This window comes from Lytechinus variegatus, chromosome 1 (genome assembly GCF_018143015.1).
Source record: "Lytechinus variegatus isolate NC3 chromosome 1, Lvar_3.0, whole genome shotgun sequence".
Taxonomy (NCBI): domain Eukaryota; kingdom Metazoa; phylum Echinodermata; class Echinoidea; order Temnopleuroida; family Toxopneustidae; genus Lytechinus; species Lytechinus variegatus.
Genome location: NC_054740.1, coordinates 52,523,469 through 52,542,655, shown reverse-complemented (window position 1 = coordinate 52,542,655; position 19,187 = coordinate 52,523,469). Strand labels below are relative to the sequence as shown.

Sequence of the window (19,187 nt, the reverse complement as noted above, 5' to 3'; positions counted from 1 at the left end):
CCTACAGAAACTAGTCCTGTTAGCAAATTTTGAAATGCACAATTCACATTAACTTTGGCATGGGTAGTTAATATAGATATCAATGCAACACATTGCATATTGAAACAATAAAGGCCTATTAAGTAATGACGGCCCTACATGTGAAATATGCAGAATTCTTTTTTGGTCATCTAAACAAGGCATGATGTTTGGCTTTGTATACAACTGAACTGAACTTGACAAATTGGATGATGCGTGCTGACGAATGCCTGGGCTGATGGGAAGGAACATATCAAGGCTTTGGACGACACTGATACTGTCACACAACACCCCACCCCCATTCCAAGGCCGACAAAGAATGCAACAAGCTGAAAATACTACAAGGTGTTAACATGTGTACAGAAGATCACCTTGATAGAGGACCCCCCCTCCTGCCCCCCACCCAATCCATCCACCCTCATGTTTTCCGCACATGATGAAAAAAAAGAAGTTGTCATGTATTACGTACATTACATCCATGTTCGTGACTAGTTTGTTTTTTGTTTTGACCAAACGATGCATAGTTTCTCCCACACATTTTAATTACAGGATGACCATGATAATTAGCTGATTATGAAGAGAGAACATAGATACTTCTCCACATACATCCAGGTGTGCATGAGATGATGTAACAAAACATTCCTGTTATACACTGCAAAAACTCTGGTGTTGATTTAACACCAGCCCGGAATCTATATGTCCACACCAGAGAAGTATTGAAACAACACCAGTTTGGAATCAAACCGATGTTGGTTTATTACTAACTGGTGTTGTATAAACACCTATCTGGTGTTAGACTAATACCAAAACGGGTGTTGTTTAACACTTCTCTGGTGTGGACATATATAGATTCTGGGCTGGTGTTAAATCAACACCGGAGTTTTTGCAGTGAAACATTTTATACCACACTCGCACATGGATCTTGTTATGACATGCATACATTTCCTCCAGCTCACATCATTTATTGGTTGACTGCAATCGATACCTTACATTGAAAATTCTAAGAAATGCCAACCTTTTTAAAACAGCATCAACAATAAAAAGGGGCATCTGAAGTTATGGCCACATTGCCTACCGTATATATATGAAATGCATTTTAGACTTTCAAACACAGTAGGATATATTGGATAATATTTCAAAAATGTACGTTTTTATAAAATTCATGCACTATTAAAAGCAAAGATCAATCTGCAGGATCAATAATTTGTTCATATTTGCCTAAATCAGATATTAAGTGCAGAAAATATGAAATATCATACTTGTCAGTTAAGTGTACATAATTTATGTAAGGATGGTATAAGCTTTAAACCTAAAGAAAATGTAAATTTGTCTGTCAAAGCCGGAAGACCCGAACCCAATTTGCCTTAGCCATGTTTTAGAGAGAAATATCAAATAAAAGAATTTTTAGAAATTGGAATTGACAAGCCTAGAGCAGGATGTCGGAAAGGATAAATGGGATTTCCCTGAGAAAAATCTTATACACATACCTTGTGCTCAATTCCCCCTCTCTCCAAGTTTCAGATCTATATTCAAGAGAAAATTGGATAGAGGGTCACAATAAGGTATGTGTTCCAAGGCCTTTCATTACAAAAAGATTGCTTGATCATAATTATATTAGTGTAGCACTAACTTTTATATACATGTATGTAGTATAGTGAAGGGGTTTTCCATCATGTACGGTATTGTGTTTATGATAGAGAGAGACAACTTCTAGATCGTAAATTTGCCTTTATTTATGGTTATTCTTATTATTCATCTTAAGAAAATTCTTTATAAAGTAAAATAGGGGAATATGAATGGCATAAACAGCGTGTAATCATTATGACACAAACCCATACATACTGACAGGAATTATATTATATATTGATAGAATGCATTAAAAACAAAAATATTACTACATACATTGTAGTACGAATAAAGAATTTTATGAGAAGTGTGCTCTGGTAATATTCATGAAGGTTGGTAATAACACGGACCTACATGTACATGTAGTAGATCCACGGTAATAACCACCTTTAACTTGCCCCCCCCCCCTCGCCTTGCCTTCCCCCTTTCCCCTCTACCAGAGTACACAAGAACCTCATTATTGCTAACTCATTTCTTTAACACTCAATCAGTAGTAACACTCCAAACTCAGTTCACTTTGTGATGAGATGCAGAGAGCTGATCATTAATATAACCTCAAGGTCTGAACTTCAACACCAGGCTCGGATAATCCCACATAGTCCCACGTGTGGTTTAACGGTGATGGAGCGGTTGCATAATTGCATAAATTAGGCATCATTATAACTGTCAAACATGCTGGATGTGATGGCAGTAAACCGATGTGTGTTTGGAGTGGTGCGGAAGGGGGTCGTAACATTTTGATCGACTAATCTAATTTGTCCATCATCTTCCATCTTTCTTGACTTGTTGATCAAATCTTGGAGGAAGGTTCACACGTAGTCGCATCATCATCGGTCCAACTGTGCATGTTATAGCATACCATGTTGTGTGCCTACTGGGGACTGTACAGATCAGTGGAGCTGCAACTGTTATAGGGGTTGTACACAGAAGGTCTTCTGAAGACATGTGAAGCAGTCAGAATGTTACCCCCAAAGCCAATCTCTAAACACAGGAATCTGCACAGGAGGTATGTTCATCAAATCACTTTAAAGGGAATACAGCTAATTACAATGGCATGTACAGTATGTACTTTAATAGCTGGTACATAACCCATCAGACCAAACTACAGGATTTTTTTTTAAAGCTCTGGACATCTAGGCCAAGGCAATACAGCCCTGGACTTGATACATAGACCAGAAAGATCAAAACAACCTCCATCCATCAAAACAGGACAACATGACGACGGTATCATTTTACCGTCACCGCGAGGTGGACCACGCTCCCGGCGTCATTTGGCCAATCACGCCAAATTGGTGATTAACGTAAAAATAGGTCAAGATGGATTTGCTGTGAATCGCTTGTCACAAGTCATTGGTATAACCTAGATTTATTGCGTCAATATCACCCACCTACCAGGGAGCGACTGATAATGAATTGAGATTGTTTACTGCACAACATGTACCTGCCATACGATATACGGAAGGAGCACGAATATCGATCAGGAATTTTCATTATCTATCGCCCATCAATGTAGTGTCACTATCTCCATCAAAATCAAAGAAAAATCCAGAAACTCGACAAGACAACCACGAATAAAGTCTCATACAGACTCTACAATTGCTATGGCAACATCCTTCGTTATGAAAAGAGAGAGGATGCACAAGGATTTATAAAAGGTTGCATGGATTGCCTGTTAGATAGACGGGTATCAGTAAATGGCTGGCTTTTAAATGATGTAGGGCTATAAAGAGAGGGAACTCCAAGTTAACAGGGTCATTAGAATTTTAATGCTCCCTTGGGGTACCAATATGTCTGTGAACTAGAACCATGCCCTAAATAGAGGCAGTGAGTGAGATGGGAGGTGGAGAAAGCTTGGAATCTAGCATGAAGGGTATTTAAAAAAAAAAAAGAGGGAGGGGCAAAAAAGGGGAGGGGCTGAGAGGTGAAGGGGAGTGGGTGAAAGAGGAATGGGGTTATGGGCAGAGGGGTAAATAATATAGAGCTATGGCAAAGAGAGGGGTAAAGAAAGTGCTGCAAAAGGATGACTGAGAGTTAAATTGAGGGACGGTTGTGGAAGCAGAGGGGTAGAGAGAGAGTGTGGGTATCAAAGGATTGGTAGAAGAAAGGAAATATGGAAGGAGTGGGAAGGCAGATAGGGGTTGAAAAATTAATGGAAAAAGGTATAGGCCACAGGCTGTATTAAACCATACCCGTAAAGATACTTATTTGCACAGATTCAGAATAGCACACTACATCTGCATGCACAATCACTGTATATTTTTTTTATATACGAAATGCATCCAAGAGAGTCTATGATACTCTGCATATAAAGTAAGGTTTGAGTTTTAGATAGATTGATGGGTAACTACATAACCCTTCCCTATTCAAAGGCCCATTTGTTATCAAAATAATATTTTGGCAACATACCCTAGGGCATTTGTTCTATTAAGACCACCAAGTTCAAAGAATTAATCCTGAGTAAACCACAACTGAGAAATTAACAAAAACATTGACAATGACTGGAAAAATAAACAATATTTAACCCCCCCCCCAAAAAAAAAGGCAGGAAGTAATGCATGACAAAAACCCGGAGGGGCCACTTACATTGACGAGTGGATACCATGCGCGACCAAAAAAACACGTAAAAAGGATGTCTTTTTCACGATAGGGCACGTTACGTACGTAACGTGAAAAGGGTGTCAAAAACACAAAAATAATGAAAAAAGGGTATCTATTTCGCTAGGAAAATTACGTGTTTAGGGTCGAATTTGCGGGGATGATAAAACAAAATTAAAATGTTTTATAAAGGATGTCCTTTTTGCCCCAACACTTCGTGTTTAGAGTCCGATTTGCGCGAGGTGTAGAAGATGGGGTCGTACTAAACCAAATAAGGTAAAGCCGACGACCGAAGGACCCGTAACAATAAAACATTCCTGTACTTGTTTAGGGGTTCATTTCAGGGAATATTTGCCAAGAGTATATCGTTGTTTCCAATACTTGTTAAGGGTAGGGTTTCACACGCCAATACTTGTTAAGGGGTGCATTTTAAGAATATGGAAATTACGTGTTTAGGGTGCTTTTCGAGACCCCATGGTCGCGCATGGTATCCACTTGTGAATGGAAGTGGCCCCCCCGGGGACAAAAAGGAATATTGATGAGATTCAATTGGTTAAAAACAAATAACACAAAATAGCTAGGTTTACAGAAAAAATAAGAAAAAGGTAAATATTATTTGGCTAGGATTGATAAAAAATATCTGTGTTGAAATAAATTATGAATGAGTACCCTACATTAAGCACATCATGGCTGTGTGAAAAGTGGGCATATTTATCATCTTTTTAAAAGCTAACAAAGAGCAAAGAATGTGGACTGTATATTGATATACCATTCATAAATCATTGTATTTCAGTGGGAGTGGTGCATTCATGATGGCACCATATAACAGATTGGTCAATAACCATAAGGATAAATACTTGATCTATACTTTTATTACTAATAAATTTATTTTGATTCATAAAGTAATATAGGGTTTGGAGTTCTACAGAAAATGTAACATCAGAATTAAAGAAAAATCTCACTAGTTTCTGATTTATACATATACAGCAATTTCAAATGAAGTGTGGCCAATTTGCAATCCTTTTGTCAGCGCAGATTTCTACTGCTTGCCAATCTGAGGAGCAGAACATTCCTGATATTCTAATTACAGTGGCGTTATCCTTCTCACCGCTAAGGACGTCATCTCCATCATTAACACCAGATCACTGGACTTATTCTTGACGTGATTTGGCTGCTGACGGAATTCACTTTCCATCTTCCATAGCGTAGGGGGGGATTTCCAAAGTGTAGCAAAGGGGGATCAGCGAAAAGGTTAGCAGCAAGGCGAGAGCAAAGGAAACAGATCTAAGCTATCATCGGCATGACGACCATGGACTCAGCTGGGGATGATACCCTGTTCATGATATGTCTAAACTTTAAGATGAGACTTATGCAAGATTGAGGGGAGAGGTCATCACTAAATGACCTACTTTCCTTATCATTAGGCACCCTCACCATCTTACACAATATCTGCTCCGAGCTTTACTTGACAGTAAGCATGGTAGTTGTCATTTAAAAGCAAGATAACCTTGCATTGAATACAAATCTGAAGCATTTGCTTTCTTTAAATTTTTTTTAAAAAATACACTTTTAATCATGGGATATCACTGGACATTGTTTACGTGAAAGCATGCATACATGTACATGTAGTTTGTAAGACAATTCAAATTCCTTCATGAAATTGAAACATTTCATTTTAAATTAGTAATAAGATGAATTGGGCATTTCCTAAGAATTTGTAAATTATCCATTGTTTTTATTTTTTACAAATATTTTAGATGAAATACAATATTTTAGCACATTTTCATTTTCAAAATACTACATCATCACATAGACTTATTTGTTGAACCCCTGCCAAATACTGAAGGACTTCACCCAGACCACCACATCGAATGAGCCACCAAGACAGCTTAAAGAAAATGGTTTCCGTCAAGATTCCTAACAGAGATCAGTATGAAGAATGAAAATGAGACGTATATCCCATTTCTTAGTGATAATGTTTTGACTTGTTCAACTCTGTAAGGACATGAAATGAGACCAAACAATCATACCCGGCAGGCATCTTAACTTGAACTCACAAAAAAATAGCAGGAGCGCTCTTTAGTTTGGACCCAGTGGGATGCAAATGGTTAGGTGGAATTTTGATAGAAAAGTAGGAATATGAATACAAAAATGAAGAGATCGGGAGGGAGAGAGAGAGAGAGAGGGAGGGAGGGGGGGGGGGTGATTTTGATGGAACCTACATTTGAGAAAATGTCATGTTTTTCCAGCAAATTCAACATCCCATTTGATTTACGTCCTTCATTTGATTTCATTTTTAGTGAAGTATAGCTTCAGGCTCCATGAATGTAAATATATCTATCGTCAAAACAACAATGCTCTAGAATATCAAAACTGATGCGAGGGCAACTTCAAATATCATCACGTATTATAATGTAAAACAAATAGAATTTAAATGATGTTGCATTAGCTTTTGATGACATTTTTTCTAGAACTTGTAGTAATCACAAATTCAAATTTTGTACACATGAAATAATGATGGATTGTAATTAATGAATTACTTAAAGTATAAATACAATCGACTAATAAGAGCTATGGAGTGGACATTTGATTTGAAAAGATGTTTCTACGTGTATGCTACATGTGCTTTCTTTAAACCACAGTAAGAGTGTAGAAGATGAAAAATTATTTTCCTTAATTCCAACAAGTCTTGAAGGATCTCTAAAGTCTGCATGATAAATTTTAGTGACAGACTGTGGGGGGGGGGGGGTTAAGGGAGAGTTTAGATAATCATCCATCTCTTTGGATATGATCTTCACGAGATTCATGAGAAAGAGGGGGGGGGGGGTAGTGATCTTGGTGGAGTAAATCCACTCGGAGTAGTGTGTTCACTGTGTTGACCATGAACATGATGCTTACTGTCAGCGCCCAAGTCCCTGTGTGCTGGAGTTTACACAACGTGCCGAGCGCCCGGCTGGCCCGCACCTCGAGAACGGGCATGCTGGGTATTATTTTACAGTCGAGGGCCATGCAAAGCTACTCTCCAAACATGGGGAGGTGCCTACTGTGATGACAACAACCTTTTTTTTCCCTTTCTTCTTCTTCTTCCCTCGCAGCATCAGATGGGGATTTCTCATGGTGTCTGAGAGACAGGGATGTCTTGCCAGCCAGCACCAGGCTGGAGGGTATGGACGGATTCTGAAGAGGGGACGTGCGAACGGGAGGGATGCAGGCCGTTATTCAGGCGGCTTGGTTTACAGCAAAAGTAAACAGATGCCGCATAATGGTCAGAATGTAAACTTTCGGGGATTGAAGATGGGGGGGTGTAAAGACGGATCGGTTCTTGTTGTTGTGATTTATTGGGATTGCCATCTGAGGATCGGGACAGGGATTAGGGGTGGTGTTTGGGAGGAGATCACGGACAGTCAGTCCATCATATCAAACATCAAAAAAAGCTCTTCAGTTGACCATTAGTTTCACTGTAACATCAATCTCTATGAAAGAGACTTAAATAGCTACTGCATTCTTCCCATACAAAGAACACCAAATACATCCAAAGTCATTGTAGGGAGGGGTTCCTACAAAATTAAATGAATTCAAGATTGTAGTACTGACGCCTACATGAAAGCAAATAGCTTTATCGAAATTGAAATGGATACATTCTGTAAATACCGGTAAGAACTCTAATGATGTACATCACTATTGTAATATGCAGAAAAGATACTACCGGTTCTAATAATGTAAAGCACTTAGAAACATGTCTTTAGCGCCTAATAATTGTAACTATTATTATCGTTGATATCATCATTACAGCATTATGCAATGGTTATTGAAACATGCGAAAACATATTTCCACTTTTCAGCCTTTCATTCGGTCTAAATACTCTGTATATCCTCTATCTTTGGCAAACTCATTGCATATTACTGGGTCTGATGCCCTACACGTACCATGTGTACATCAAGTATGCATCATCATTCTGCATAGACATGCATGTTTTGCCTATACACAACCTAGTGATGCAACAAGCACAGGCACACCAATTAAACTGACTCCAACGTGACCAATGATATGCCATTCAAAATAATGATTAGCATCAATCGAACTGGGGGTCGGTTTCATTGGTGTGACTGCATGATGAAAAGTACCGGTGGTAGTGAGTCGAACCATATCAGGGGTCTGTTTCACAAAACTTGCCATGATGACAAATTCACACTGTCAGTTAAAAGCTACTGAAATCCTTCATTCCGATTGGCTGATGGCAAATCCGTTATAGAAATTGTACTTCAACAAGTCTATAGCAAACGGAGACTCTGATGTGAGCATGGGATCCGTGTGGAAGATGACAGAATGTGAGAGGGACCAAAGAGTGTACAAATATACAAGATAGCAAGATTTCTGCGAAGCAAAATAATTCAGGCAGGCACCATATTGAATGAAGCATGAATGGAAAAAAGCTGGCACATGAGCCATGGTATTTTGATAGAGAAGAGTGACTTTCAAAGCTCTTTGAAGTCTGAAATGACATCATTTCCATTTGCTACTATTGCACAAGAACAAGGGCAGAAGCCACAAACAAAGCTGACTTTATAACTTCTTTTGAGGACATTATCTCAAACTCTACTTTCCTATAAATATATAGAAAATTCTTTAAAAAAACTTCACTGAATTAATGATAAACATAATAGAAGAAAAGCCTGAGAGAAGAAAATATCAATTGGAGGGGAATAGAAAGAGAGAAATGCATATTTGATGGAGATCCTTAGACAACAAAGTATAGCAGTAAGTGAGAAAAGTCTTCAAAGAAACGGATATGATAGAGAAAGACAGAGAGAGAGGGGAAAAGGGAGGGCTTGTGAGCAAGGAAGAGAGAAGGATATGAAATGATAATGATTGGTGAGAGACAGACAGAGATAGAGAAAATGGTGAGTGAGGGAGATTTACATGTAACCCCTTGAAACGGACAAAGAGTTCAGGACCCACGTGGCACAACTATTTTAAACTTGGGCTCGCCAAATATGGGAATTCCATCTCATATTAGATAAATGAAGAATGGAGAGATTTACACAAACTTCCTGTGCCTAGGGTCATAGCAGGTCGCAAGCTTGATAACTCATCAATCGCCCAATTTTCTATTCTCTGTTCATAATAAGAGGAAGCACAAATATTTTCTTTTTTGTAAATTGCAACAATGGAAAGAATTCATTGACAGAAATCATTCACCACAACTGAACAGTGGATTGGCTCAGTACTCTATTGTAATGTAATCTTCAATTATCTATTTTCTATACAATGCAGTTAAAAACCAGTCCTTTAATTTTAATATTCAATGATTTGTTTTCACATTGCATAACAAAATTATTTTTTCTTACTTTCTTTGAGAATGTAGATTTTCAATATAAATTCTCAAATAAGAGGTTTGAGTTCATATATCTTTTTGTAAGGGATTTCAGGATCGGAAGCATAGTATTGAGTCTCCACAAAGATGAATAGCAGTCAAGAACAACTAAAGGTCATTCTTTGGCGCAAGTCAGAGCACCAATTCACCCTCTACAGGAAAACATCCCATGCTGTGACGTAAATTTGATAAAAGCAGCTTCTCTGATAAAAGCACCTTTAAGGTTCATGTCCGCTTCATTGTGCCTTCGACCCCAATCTTCCAGAATATGGCTAGTAACTGGAACAGGTATTACAGCCAAGACGGCACATGCTAAATTAGCATACCAAATGGAGTACTGCCAGGGATGGGCACTCTCAGTATTACTGTACTGCCAGAAAATTTCCAATTGAAAATCCATATCTATAAATTGAAAGAAATGACTGAGCCCGATCGCGAGACAGCGTGATAGCGAGAGCATTTCAGAGATGAAGATAAAGGACTGAAATAGAGATAGAGCTAGAGATAGGAAGATAAGGCAATGCCTTTCATGTTTTAGCTCCTTGACCCAGTCTCTATCTCATCTCACTGCTGCAATAGCTGTGTCCAGTTTCCTATCAATGCCAAGAAATGGCAACAGTCTGTGCGGATGCATTCTGTCTCCTTGATCTAAATGGGACCCATATTCCTCAATTTATGATGCGAAATGAAAAGAGCACATGTAGATTGTTTGGGACGCCTAACGAGATGGGTATGCATGCAGGATTCGGCAGGATTTTTAAATGACAAATTCTCGTTTCGGCTATGCAGGCCATTTTTAGACATGTGCAAGTGAATGCACAAGTGAAACCGAAACTGCTACCCCTACTTGTTTTATTATCCGAGACACTTCCTTTCACCAAGTTTCAATTTAAAAATATTCTACACTCTTTTTTTTTCCTTAAGTACACTTCAGGTGAAAGTTTGCAAGTATTGGACAACAGTCTTTTTTGTTAAGCTGTAATATATAAGTACATATCTATTTCCTTTGAAAAATTTTATGGCCGGGGAGGAGTTACACCAGTTATATACGGTACATGCATGTTGCAATCTCTGGAAAGACCTGGGTATCAAACAGCAAATGTTGAATGAATACATCAATTTGCAATTTTTACCATCAAATTATCTGCTCATACGAGATGAGTAGTTGCCAAAATAAATGAAAAAAAGAAGATGATCTCTGGGGAGCGTTTCATGGAGGGTTTTGTCAGAGATTTTCACTGACTAATTTGCTCTCAGCCAATCAGATGCAAGATTTCAGTAGCTTATAACAATTTTTGATGTGAATCACTAGTTGTTTCATGAAAATGCTCCCCTTGATGCCTGTGCATAGGAACAGAGCAGCTATGAGCCAACAGGGTTTGATACCAAAACTACCCCCTTCTTCTCCCACTCGACTCCACGTGGGAATCTTCTAAAATATTTCACACAAGATCATATGGCTAGGTTGGGGAACGCACCAAAGTATAGAGCTCTGTGAGCTATGCTGTATTCACACAGGAAAAAAAATGTTTTGAATTGTAAACTTCATAAACTAAATTCTGCGATTTTATTACTTGAAATCGGGCTCCTTTTTTCAAAAAACTATATTAAAATATATATATATATTTAAATATTTCTTATCTGTAGTTAAAAAAAATAATCTAACAAATATTGTATTTGTTATCAAGAGATCAAAAAGTCTGGTAATAATGCATCACTAAAGGAGATACATGTAAAATGATTTTACCAATAGTTTGAGAGTGTGAAATATTTTTTAGGCAGGAATAGCCTTATATTTATGGCCCTGTCTTAATTTTTTTTTTCAATGCAGCCCAACTCATGAAATTCTCAAATTAATTGCAAAAATGATGAAAAACAACATATATTTCCACCATTTGATATTAATAATTACAAGTTTATGAAACTTGGCCTGAATCTTAATGCACTTATGCTCTACAGATGATGTGAACAAGGTACTGAGTCAGGCAAGAGGCCATGTAATTGACATTACACTCCTACCCCATAGAAACAGCTGTTCAGATGGGATGATGTCAGCATTGGGGAAAATAAAGAGAGAGTGGGAGACATGAGTGTTATATAGATGCAGAGAGGTTTAATAGAAGAAAGAAAGTTGGAAAGGTAGAAAGCCAGAAAAGCAGCATGGAGCTGGTGAGATGCATAAAGGAATCTGCATCCATAAAACTGTCAACAATTACAAGTCATGGAGGATATAGCTACCGATCCGAGAATTGGTGAAAGTGACAAAGAATGAATGGGTGGGAGAGATAGAAGGGGAAGGAAAGAGGAAAAGATGTAGATTTTGGGAGATGGCACAGAGAGGTCTCTGCATTCTTGCTGGTTGGCAGTGAACTTGGAGGCCCGACTATGCAACAGAGGATTGCAGGCACATTAGTCACCAAGAAAATGCCAATTACCCTGGTCTGTGTGGGTTCAGCTGAAAAGGAAGAGGAGAAGGGAGGATAAAGAAAAAAGAGAGAGCAATGGGAAGACACCAGGCCTAGGGAATAAGAAGAGAAAGTACATATAGCACCACAGTGGGATAAAGGAAAGCTTTGACTTTAATAATTCTAGGACTTAGAAGCAATAACATGGGCAAAGCACGATGGCAAAATATGATAGAGAAACTCAAAGCTGTTTCTGAAAATTACCTTCTAAGTTAAAGTATACTCAGCAAGTGATGAGGCTCATTCAAAGGTAGCAAAGAGAATGACACAATTCACTGTATGGGTATTAAATGGGGTTTGGAAGTAATCACAATCAAATACAGGTGAGATGTCCTTAAAATATTAGTAACAAAAGATAAATGATGTGAGAATTCGCATATTGGTGAGAGGGGGGAAATGAGGAATATAGAATAGGAATGAAGAATGCCGTCATCCAGTAGTGGGGAGGAACTGTGGCGCAAAAATGCAGATACGAAGGCGCTGATGACATATCCAACTCCAGTCCCCTCATTAATGGGATGAGCACGGGTATTCGTCAAGAGACAAGATGAATCAGAAAACAGCCGTTTGATCTGCAAAATGTACTCATTGACGTTCAAATTATTCATCAGCGCAATCAGCAAGCCTCTGGTTTAATCGCTTTACAACTCAGCCAAGGGATCACAAGCATTATATTCTACCAAAGGCATTTGACCTCGGACTTCTTTTTTGATGAAAGTACAAGCATTGTCAGGGAGGGTGATGAAAGATGGAAACGAATAGATGACATGTTAGAATATGATGGGCAAAATTGCAATATCAATATGCATCAGAGATAGTGTATGTTATTCTTTGTAACTTTTTGAATTTTTATTTCACTTGCCAAGACGGGGAACTTTAAATTATCATTTATCATTTTTATTTTCAAAGCTTTAATTTGACTTTATTTTCAAATGTAAAAGACTGGCATTGTGTAGATATTACAGGGTAAATGTAAATATTTTGACTAATCAATTTGAACTATTATTCATTATAGCCACTTATAAAACTTGCCTGTCATGTTTAGTAGCCAATTCAAATACCGTTTCAGTTTTTCAATGGTCGCAAACTTAAGATAACCAGTTGCCATACAAAACAGTAAGTGGTCAAAAGGCCAAAGGAAGCACCTTGGTATGCAATAAGTGCTTTGCTGATAACAAAAAGATAACTCTCTCCATTTAAGGTCACAAGACCCCTGGTTCACCTTGGGATTTGGAATCATCTCTCTAGTGTGGGCAAATGAAGACAAATTATCTCTCAATGAATAATTGGTCAGTTTGCACCATCGCCTAAATCACAAGGCGACCCAGGTTTATTTTCGAGATCTGACAGTCCTCTTCGCAAGACTTGCAAAGACAATACACGAGGGAATGACAAATTAGCAGGCAGCTAATAACCAGAGTATATCTAGAGCACCAGCCTATATGTAGCAAGGTGATACACCAGTAGATTATAACACGCTATGAAAGACCTTTAGAGGTGAAAGTGCTGGTTTAGGATTAGAAGGTTGCAACCTCACATTACTTTAATGTCTAGAGTGCCCCTTTGCCACAGAATTATATGACACGGATCACAGGGTGTAATCATAGCATGCTTTCTAGGTGAATCCTTGTTTGTTCAGGACGAAAAGGCAACCAAACAAGTCACCAGAGCACTTTCTTAGCCAATCAAAATATGCTTGATCGTCTGGTGACCGGCCAAAAATTCTGATTTCTATACTGAAGTAAAAAGGATAGATAGATAGATAGAGATGTATCAGTTCTTGTCATCATTGATGGACTTAATAATAAATCTATTCTTGTCAGGTATAAAGAATTGGAGGCATAGATATCAAAACCTAGTCAGCGACGTTAATTATTTGTTGGTTACAAGAAGTTCTATTCAGCAACTCAGAATCCAACCCTCCTGAAGAAAAGTGTAACTTAGTCTTCTACTTTAGTCCTGACTCCTAGACTGACTAGTTAATATTCCATGTATTAGATTTTTTTTAACTTTTTAGGCCCTAAAATTGTCTATCGTATTATCGATCAGATGACTGCTCAAGACCGTCTTGACTCAAGTTATTATACAGGCAATTGAAGAAATCGTAATTATTTCATTAGTTTTCTAACTAGTAGTAGGCCTACCTAGATCTACTTCACCATGCTGGACCATAAATCAATCAATTTTAAGCTACATTCACAACATAACGTGAAATTTTTATCTGAAGAAATGTTTAACAATATCAGTCACTCAGATTCAGTCAGACTAGTTCAACATCTTCACCAGATATCACTAACACAAATAACTGCACATGGGACTGTAATCTATTCTTGCGAGTTGAATGATTCAGTACATAAACAGATTGTCAAAGAGTGAATTTGAATTACCTTATTTCAAAATGAAGTGGGCGGGTTTTTTTCTTTAAACTACCATTCAACTGGCGGAACCTTCAAACTCTTTCATTGTGATATTTAAGACTTTACTATCGTTTCAGGCAAGAGTTTCCAAGATCTTGAACGTCGGTCATCAGCTGATCGCATGTGATTGCGCATGCGCTCTGCTAAATTGATTTTATTTCTAGCTCTTTTTATCCCGGGTTTTATTGAATCCAAAAACATGTGACTTTTCTATCTTCAAAATCAATAAATTATGCCCTATTATCGTGATTATGCACATAGCCCCCCCCCCTGAATCGATGGTTTCTTTTTTTTTAAGATATAATTCTACTTTAAAAGAGAAGGGGGGGGGGGTGTTTCTCATAGAGATAGATAAGCGTGAAAGTTATCATTATTTCACACAATACCGCCATCAATCAACCCTTTCATTTCGATAATCCTTATCGATAAGATACTCCCATCATCGTGGGTGTACGAAAGATCGTTCGATATTTTTGCTCCCCTTTTCACTTATCTTCTTCAATTTTTACTTATATCTCCTCCTCCTCTTTCTCTTCATCTTAATTATTCTTCTTCTTTTTCTTCCTTTTCTTTTCCTTTTCTGCCCAATCTTAATCTATTTCTTCTTTCCCATTTTCTTCCGAGTTATTCTCCTTTTTAAAAACCATTTCTTTTTGTCTTCGGCACTTCATCATTAAAAATGGAGTATATAATCTGCATGCCTTTTATTTTTATCAGCCAAGAGTAGGAAAGGTATATAGGCCTATATTTGTCATAAAAGATATAGAATCAATAACCATCAGCACGGGTTTCGGTCGATATATTTCTAATTCGTCCGGGGAATAGGAGACTGTTTAATTTTTCATGGTTTAGCGATAAATATAAGGAGGGAAATACAAGCAAGAGATTAGAATATCTGTAAAATCGATTGAGGGCAATTTGACGTTGCCTATTTAAGGATCGGGTAATGACGGAAATGATAATACTCATGGTGCAAGGGTCCCCTAAATAATTCACAAGCCGTCAGTGCCAATTCCATCGGATGCTTTACACAGGCAATACGAGTCTTGTGGGGGCTCGATTATAAGAAGTTGTTCTGCTGAACTTTATGGATGGTTAGAAATGGGGGCATCACTGAACAGTATACCCTGCGGGCAACTGTCTTGAAGTGAACCTTTGGAGGAAGTGCAGAAATTAGTTCAATAATCATCCCCATTTTTGAAGTATGATTTTTTTTTTACAGATTTTAGAAAAAAAATATCCCCCCCCAAAAAAAATATATATATCATATTGGATCCATCCCTCATAGAAAAACAATAATTTACTTTATGTTTGCAGAGATGAAATAAAACCACTTCTGAAAGAACAAAGACATGTAAAAGGCCTACCATCATGTCTATATTTTTTTAACAATTATGAAGAATGAAAATGTTATTTACATTTTAAAATGATACAAATAGACCCCTTTTCTAAAGTATGCCTGCAATATCATTTAAATATATCAATTGTATCAAAATAAGCACCATCTCTCAACCATGCATCATGATTTATACTAAAATCTGATTTCTTGAATGCATTCTTTTTTGGGGGGTGGAGTTGTTGCTTTTTCTTATTTGATTGGGACTGGTATGAATGACTTTTATTTCGGTTTCCATTTAGAGATTCTAGAGATGCTACACAATTTGACAAGGCTTACCTGTTCACTGTGTGCAGGACTGTAAGTTATACACCGACACAAAAGAATAAAATGGTTTGATTTATTTGCCATAAAGACACCCCTCTGAAAACAAAAGTGTCGAAACAACACGAGTCGGTGTTCTGGGAGGACCACATCCTAAGGTGTTAAAATATACACCGTTGGTGTTTGAACATAATATCAAATAGTGCTGAAATGACACTATATAAATGGTGTTGAAAACAATGGTGTTAAGTGCTTGGTGTGGTCCTCTCCGACTGGTGTCGCTAAACACCGCTGTTTTTGCAGTGCAACAACAAGCAGCGGATACTTTGTTGAAAATGAACATTTACACGAACAAAAGTAATTAATTGATCTCCTAAAACATTTTTTTCCATTAAAGATCTTAACAATATTGGAGCAGTGAGTTCTGTGAATTCATTGCAAGGCCTATTTCTAATACACATAATGGTGAATGAAAGGATATAATTCATTTTCTAAAACGTCCCACCTCAAAAAGAGTGCTCAAAATATATATATATAAAAAATGGCAATAGAATTTCAAAACTGGGGAAACAAGTTAGTACCATGCATGCCCTGACCATGCATAATAACAAATTGTAATACAATTCATCTGATTTACTCATGATAATTATTTCGCAAAAGGCGTATTCAAAATGATCATGATGATGAATAATATCAAGACGATACCTATCACATTATAACAAAAATATATCTTACGGCATCAATTTGTAGGTGTATGCATGAGTAAAAGAATTTCAAGGTTTGTTTCACAAGAAAATTGAAGGCACTTTAAACAACACAAAATAAGAAAGGAATACGCTAGCTGCAAAGATATAGATACTATAAAAAAAATCGGACAAATTTTCACTAGACGCCAAAAACAATCAATTGTCAATCGATTCTAAGACACTCTAAACATGCATAGAAAAATTTGATATTGAGAGTTTATAGCAATCAAAGAGGGGCGAGAGTCATAACGAATCAATCAGGGGAAATGATTTTGGAAAGGCAACCCAAATTTTGGCGCGCCAAAACTACGAGGCAAATTGAAGTAGAATTTAACTTGGAACCAACCAGTTTCCCCGGACAAAGGAATCCTATTTATGTCTATTTGGAATCTCAAGTGCATTATCACGTAGTCCCCTGTTTAGAAAAGTATATTTTTCTTTATTTTGAAATTATAGTGGAAAGAATTTGAGTTGGATTTTTAGCAGAATTCACATCACACACCACTGCAAAATCGCGAAGATATGGATAAGGTAAATAAATAAATGAATACAGAAGGAAAATAGATCAACAAAAAAATAAATGAAAAACAGAAACAAGAAACAAAGCAATCAACTTGAAAGACACAGAGAATAATAATTGGTTTGTGTTCAGCAATGAAACACTGAAGGGACGAGCTAACAGTTTGATACATATGGCACTCACACGCCACAAAAATGTCAAAGTAAAAAAAAATCTAGAATTTCACTTCACAAAACTCCAAGAAAAATCACGCATTCTCTCGAACCTTTAATTGCGGCCTTTTTAACGGCAAATGGTTGTCATGGGCGTGGTTCAGCGCCATGGCAACTGTGAAGTGGGCGTAGTTTCGTTACCATGGTTACTGTCACCTAACAAATGGGAAAGGGTGATAGATTAAGATATAAATTAAGAGTGAATAGAACTCGACAGAATATCAAGTGCATGATCTAACTTAGGGGCAGTACCCAATACACCAGCATAATAATTCAATACGAACACCGTTTTCCCTCAGTTAACCCACAAACAAAATAATGACACAAGCAATCTACATCCACAATACAACAATCACATAAGATTGATTTCACATACTCCTGATTCTAAATTAAAAAAAATCTTTGTTACATTCATCTGACATAGAGTCTTTGATTTCTCATATTTACAACTGATGTGCATTTGATTTTGTGCTCTCTTAAAATAAAATAAAAATATTGCAAAGAGGCCAACAAAAACAGATCGAGTACATAATTTACATTAAAATGAATTCCATCTCAGCCAATCGTTCTGCTTCCACAACATTTATTTTGCATTTCAATCCCTAAACTTAGAAAAACACACCATGGTAAAAAAAAATGATATCATATTTTATTTCAAGTTGGGGTTACCATGGTTATCAGAGAATCAAGGTGCACATGATTATATTCGTGAAAAGATCTCCAAATTTGGATGAAGGAATGTTTCCCCCGAGAAGGCAAAACCTATGTATTGTCATCATGTCGTGGATACATGTCCGTCTATACTCAGGTATCACGTGACCTCATGGTCAATAGATCAGGATATAGAAAGGTCACGAACCAGAGTGAAGGAGAAAGAAAGCGAGAAGGGTGGCAAGTGAGGAAGAATTGAGTAAAGAAATGAAAAAAAAGACAGAGGAACGTATAAACTGGAAGCAAACGGTATAGGAAAAAGGGTAATAGGAAAAAAGGTAATCGAAAAGTAAAGGATAACAGTAGAATAGATAGACAGTGGATAGATGAGACGAAGAAGAAGAGTTAAGGAGAGGGGAGGGAAAGAGGATGAAGAAATGGGGGGAAGAGGGGGAGAGAGGAAGTGAGAGGAACAAAAATGGAAACAAAGAAGTGGAGATTGGGAAAGGAATGTCTAAAACCCAGGAGGAATACTACAAAATGGGTCTACATCTCTTAAACTTTGTATTGGAATTGTTAATATGAGACATAATCGAGGAGTACTATTAAAACTTTGAATGATTGTCGATGGAAATGGTTTTAGAAAAAAAGAGAGTAGATGGGGGCGTGGCCATGATACCGGCGAAGTCCGAAACGAAATGCCAGGGTCAGGACCAAAGGTCGGGACCCCCCATTGAGATCACTGGCGATATCCAATTTCAGGTCGCGTGCCTTCGTCACCAAACTGTCCACGAGTTCGGTATGGACACCCCGGCCACGTGGTGACCGTTTATCAATCATCCTCAGCACCTTCTCGAGCAGGGTTAGGCTCGTGCCACCAGTCATCACCATGATCGCGACAC

At 37.6% G+C, this 19,187-nt stretch overlaps 1 protein-coding gene across 2 annotated transcripts in view; it reads right to left on the bottom strand.

Moving 5' to 3' along the window:
* Positions 1-922: 922 nt before the first annotated feature.
* The window catches only part of LOC121416317 (RNA-binding protein 38-like), a 52,889-nt gene continuing 34,624 nt past the window's right edge, over positions 923-19,187 (bottom strand). Inside the window, exon 4 of one of the 2 annotated variants that reach the window (XM_041609874.1) lies at positions 923-1,541. In XM_041609874.1, coding sequence (XP_041465808.1) covers positions 1,445-1,541 — 97 coding nt within the window. In that variant the 3' untranslated portion in view covers positions 923-1,444. Of the gene's footprint in view, positions 1,542-13,842; positions 17,791-19,187 lie in introns of those variants that run through there. The other variant, XM_041609892.1, reaches the window with a different exon arrangement.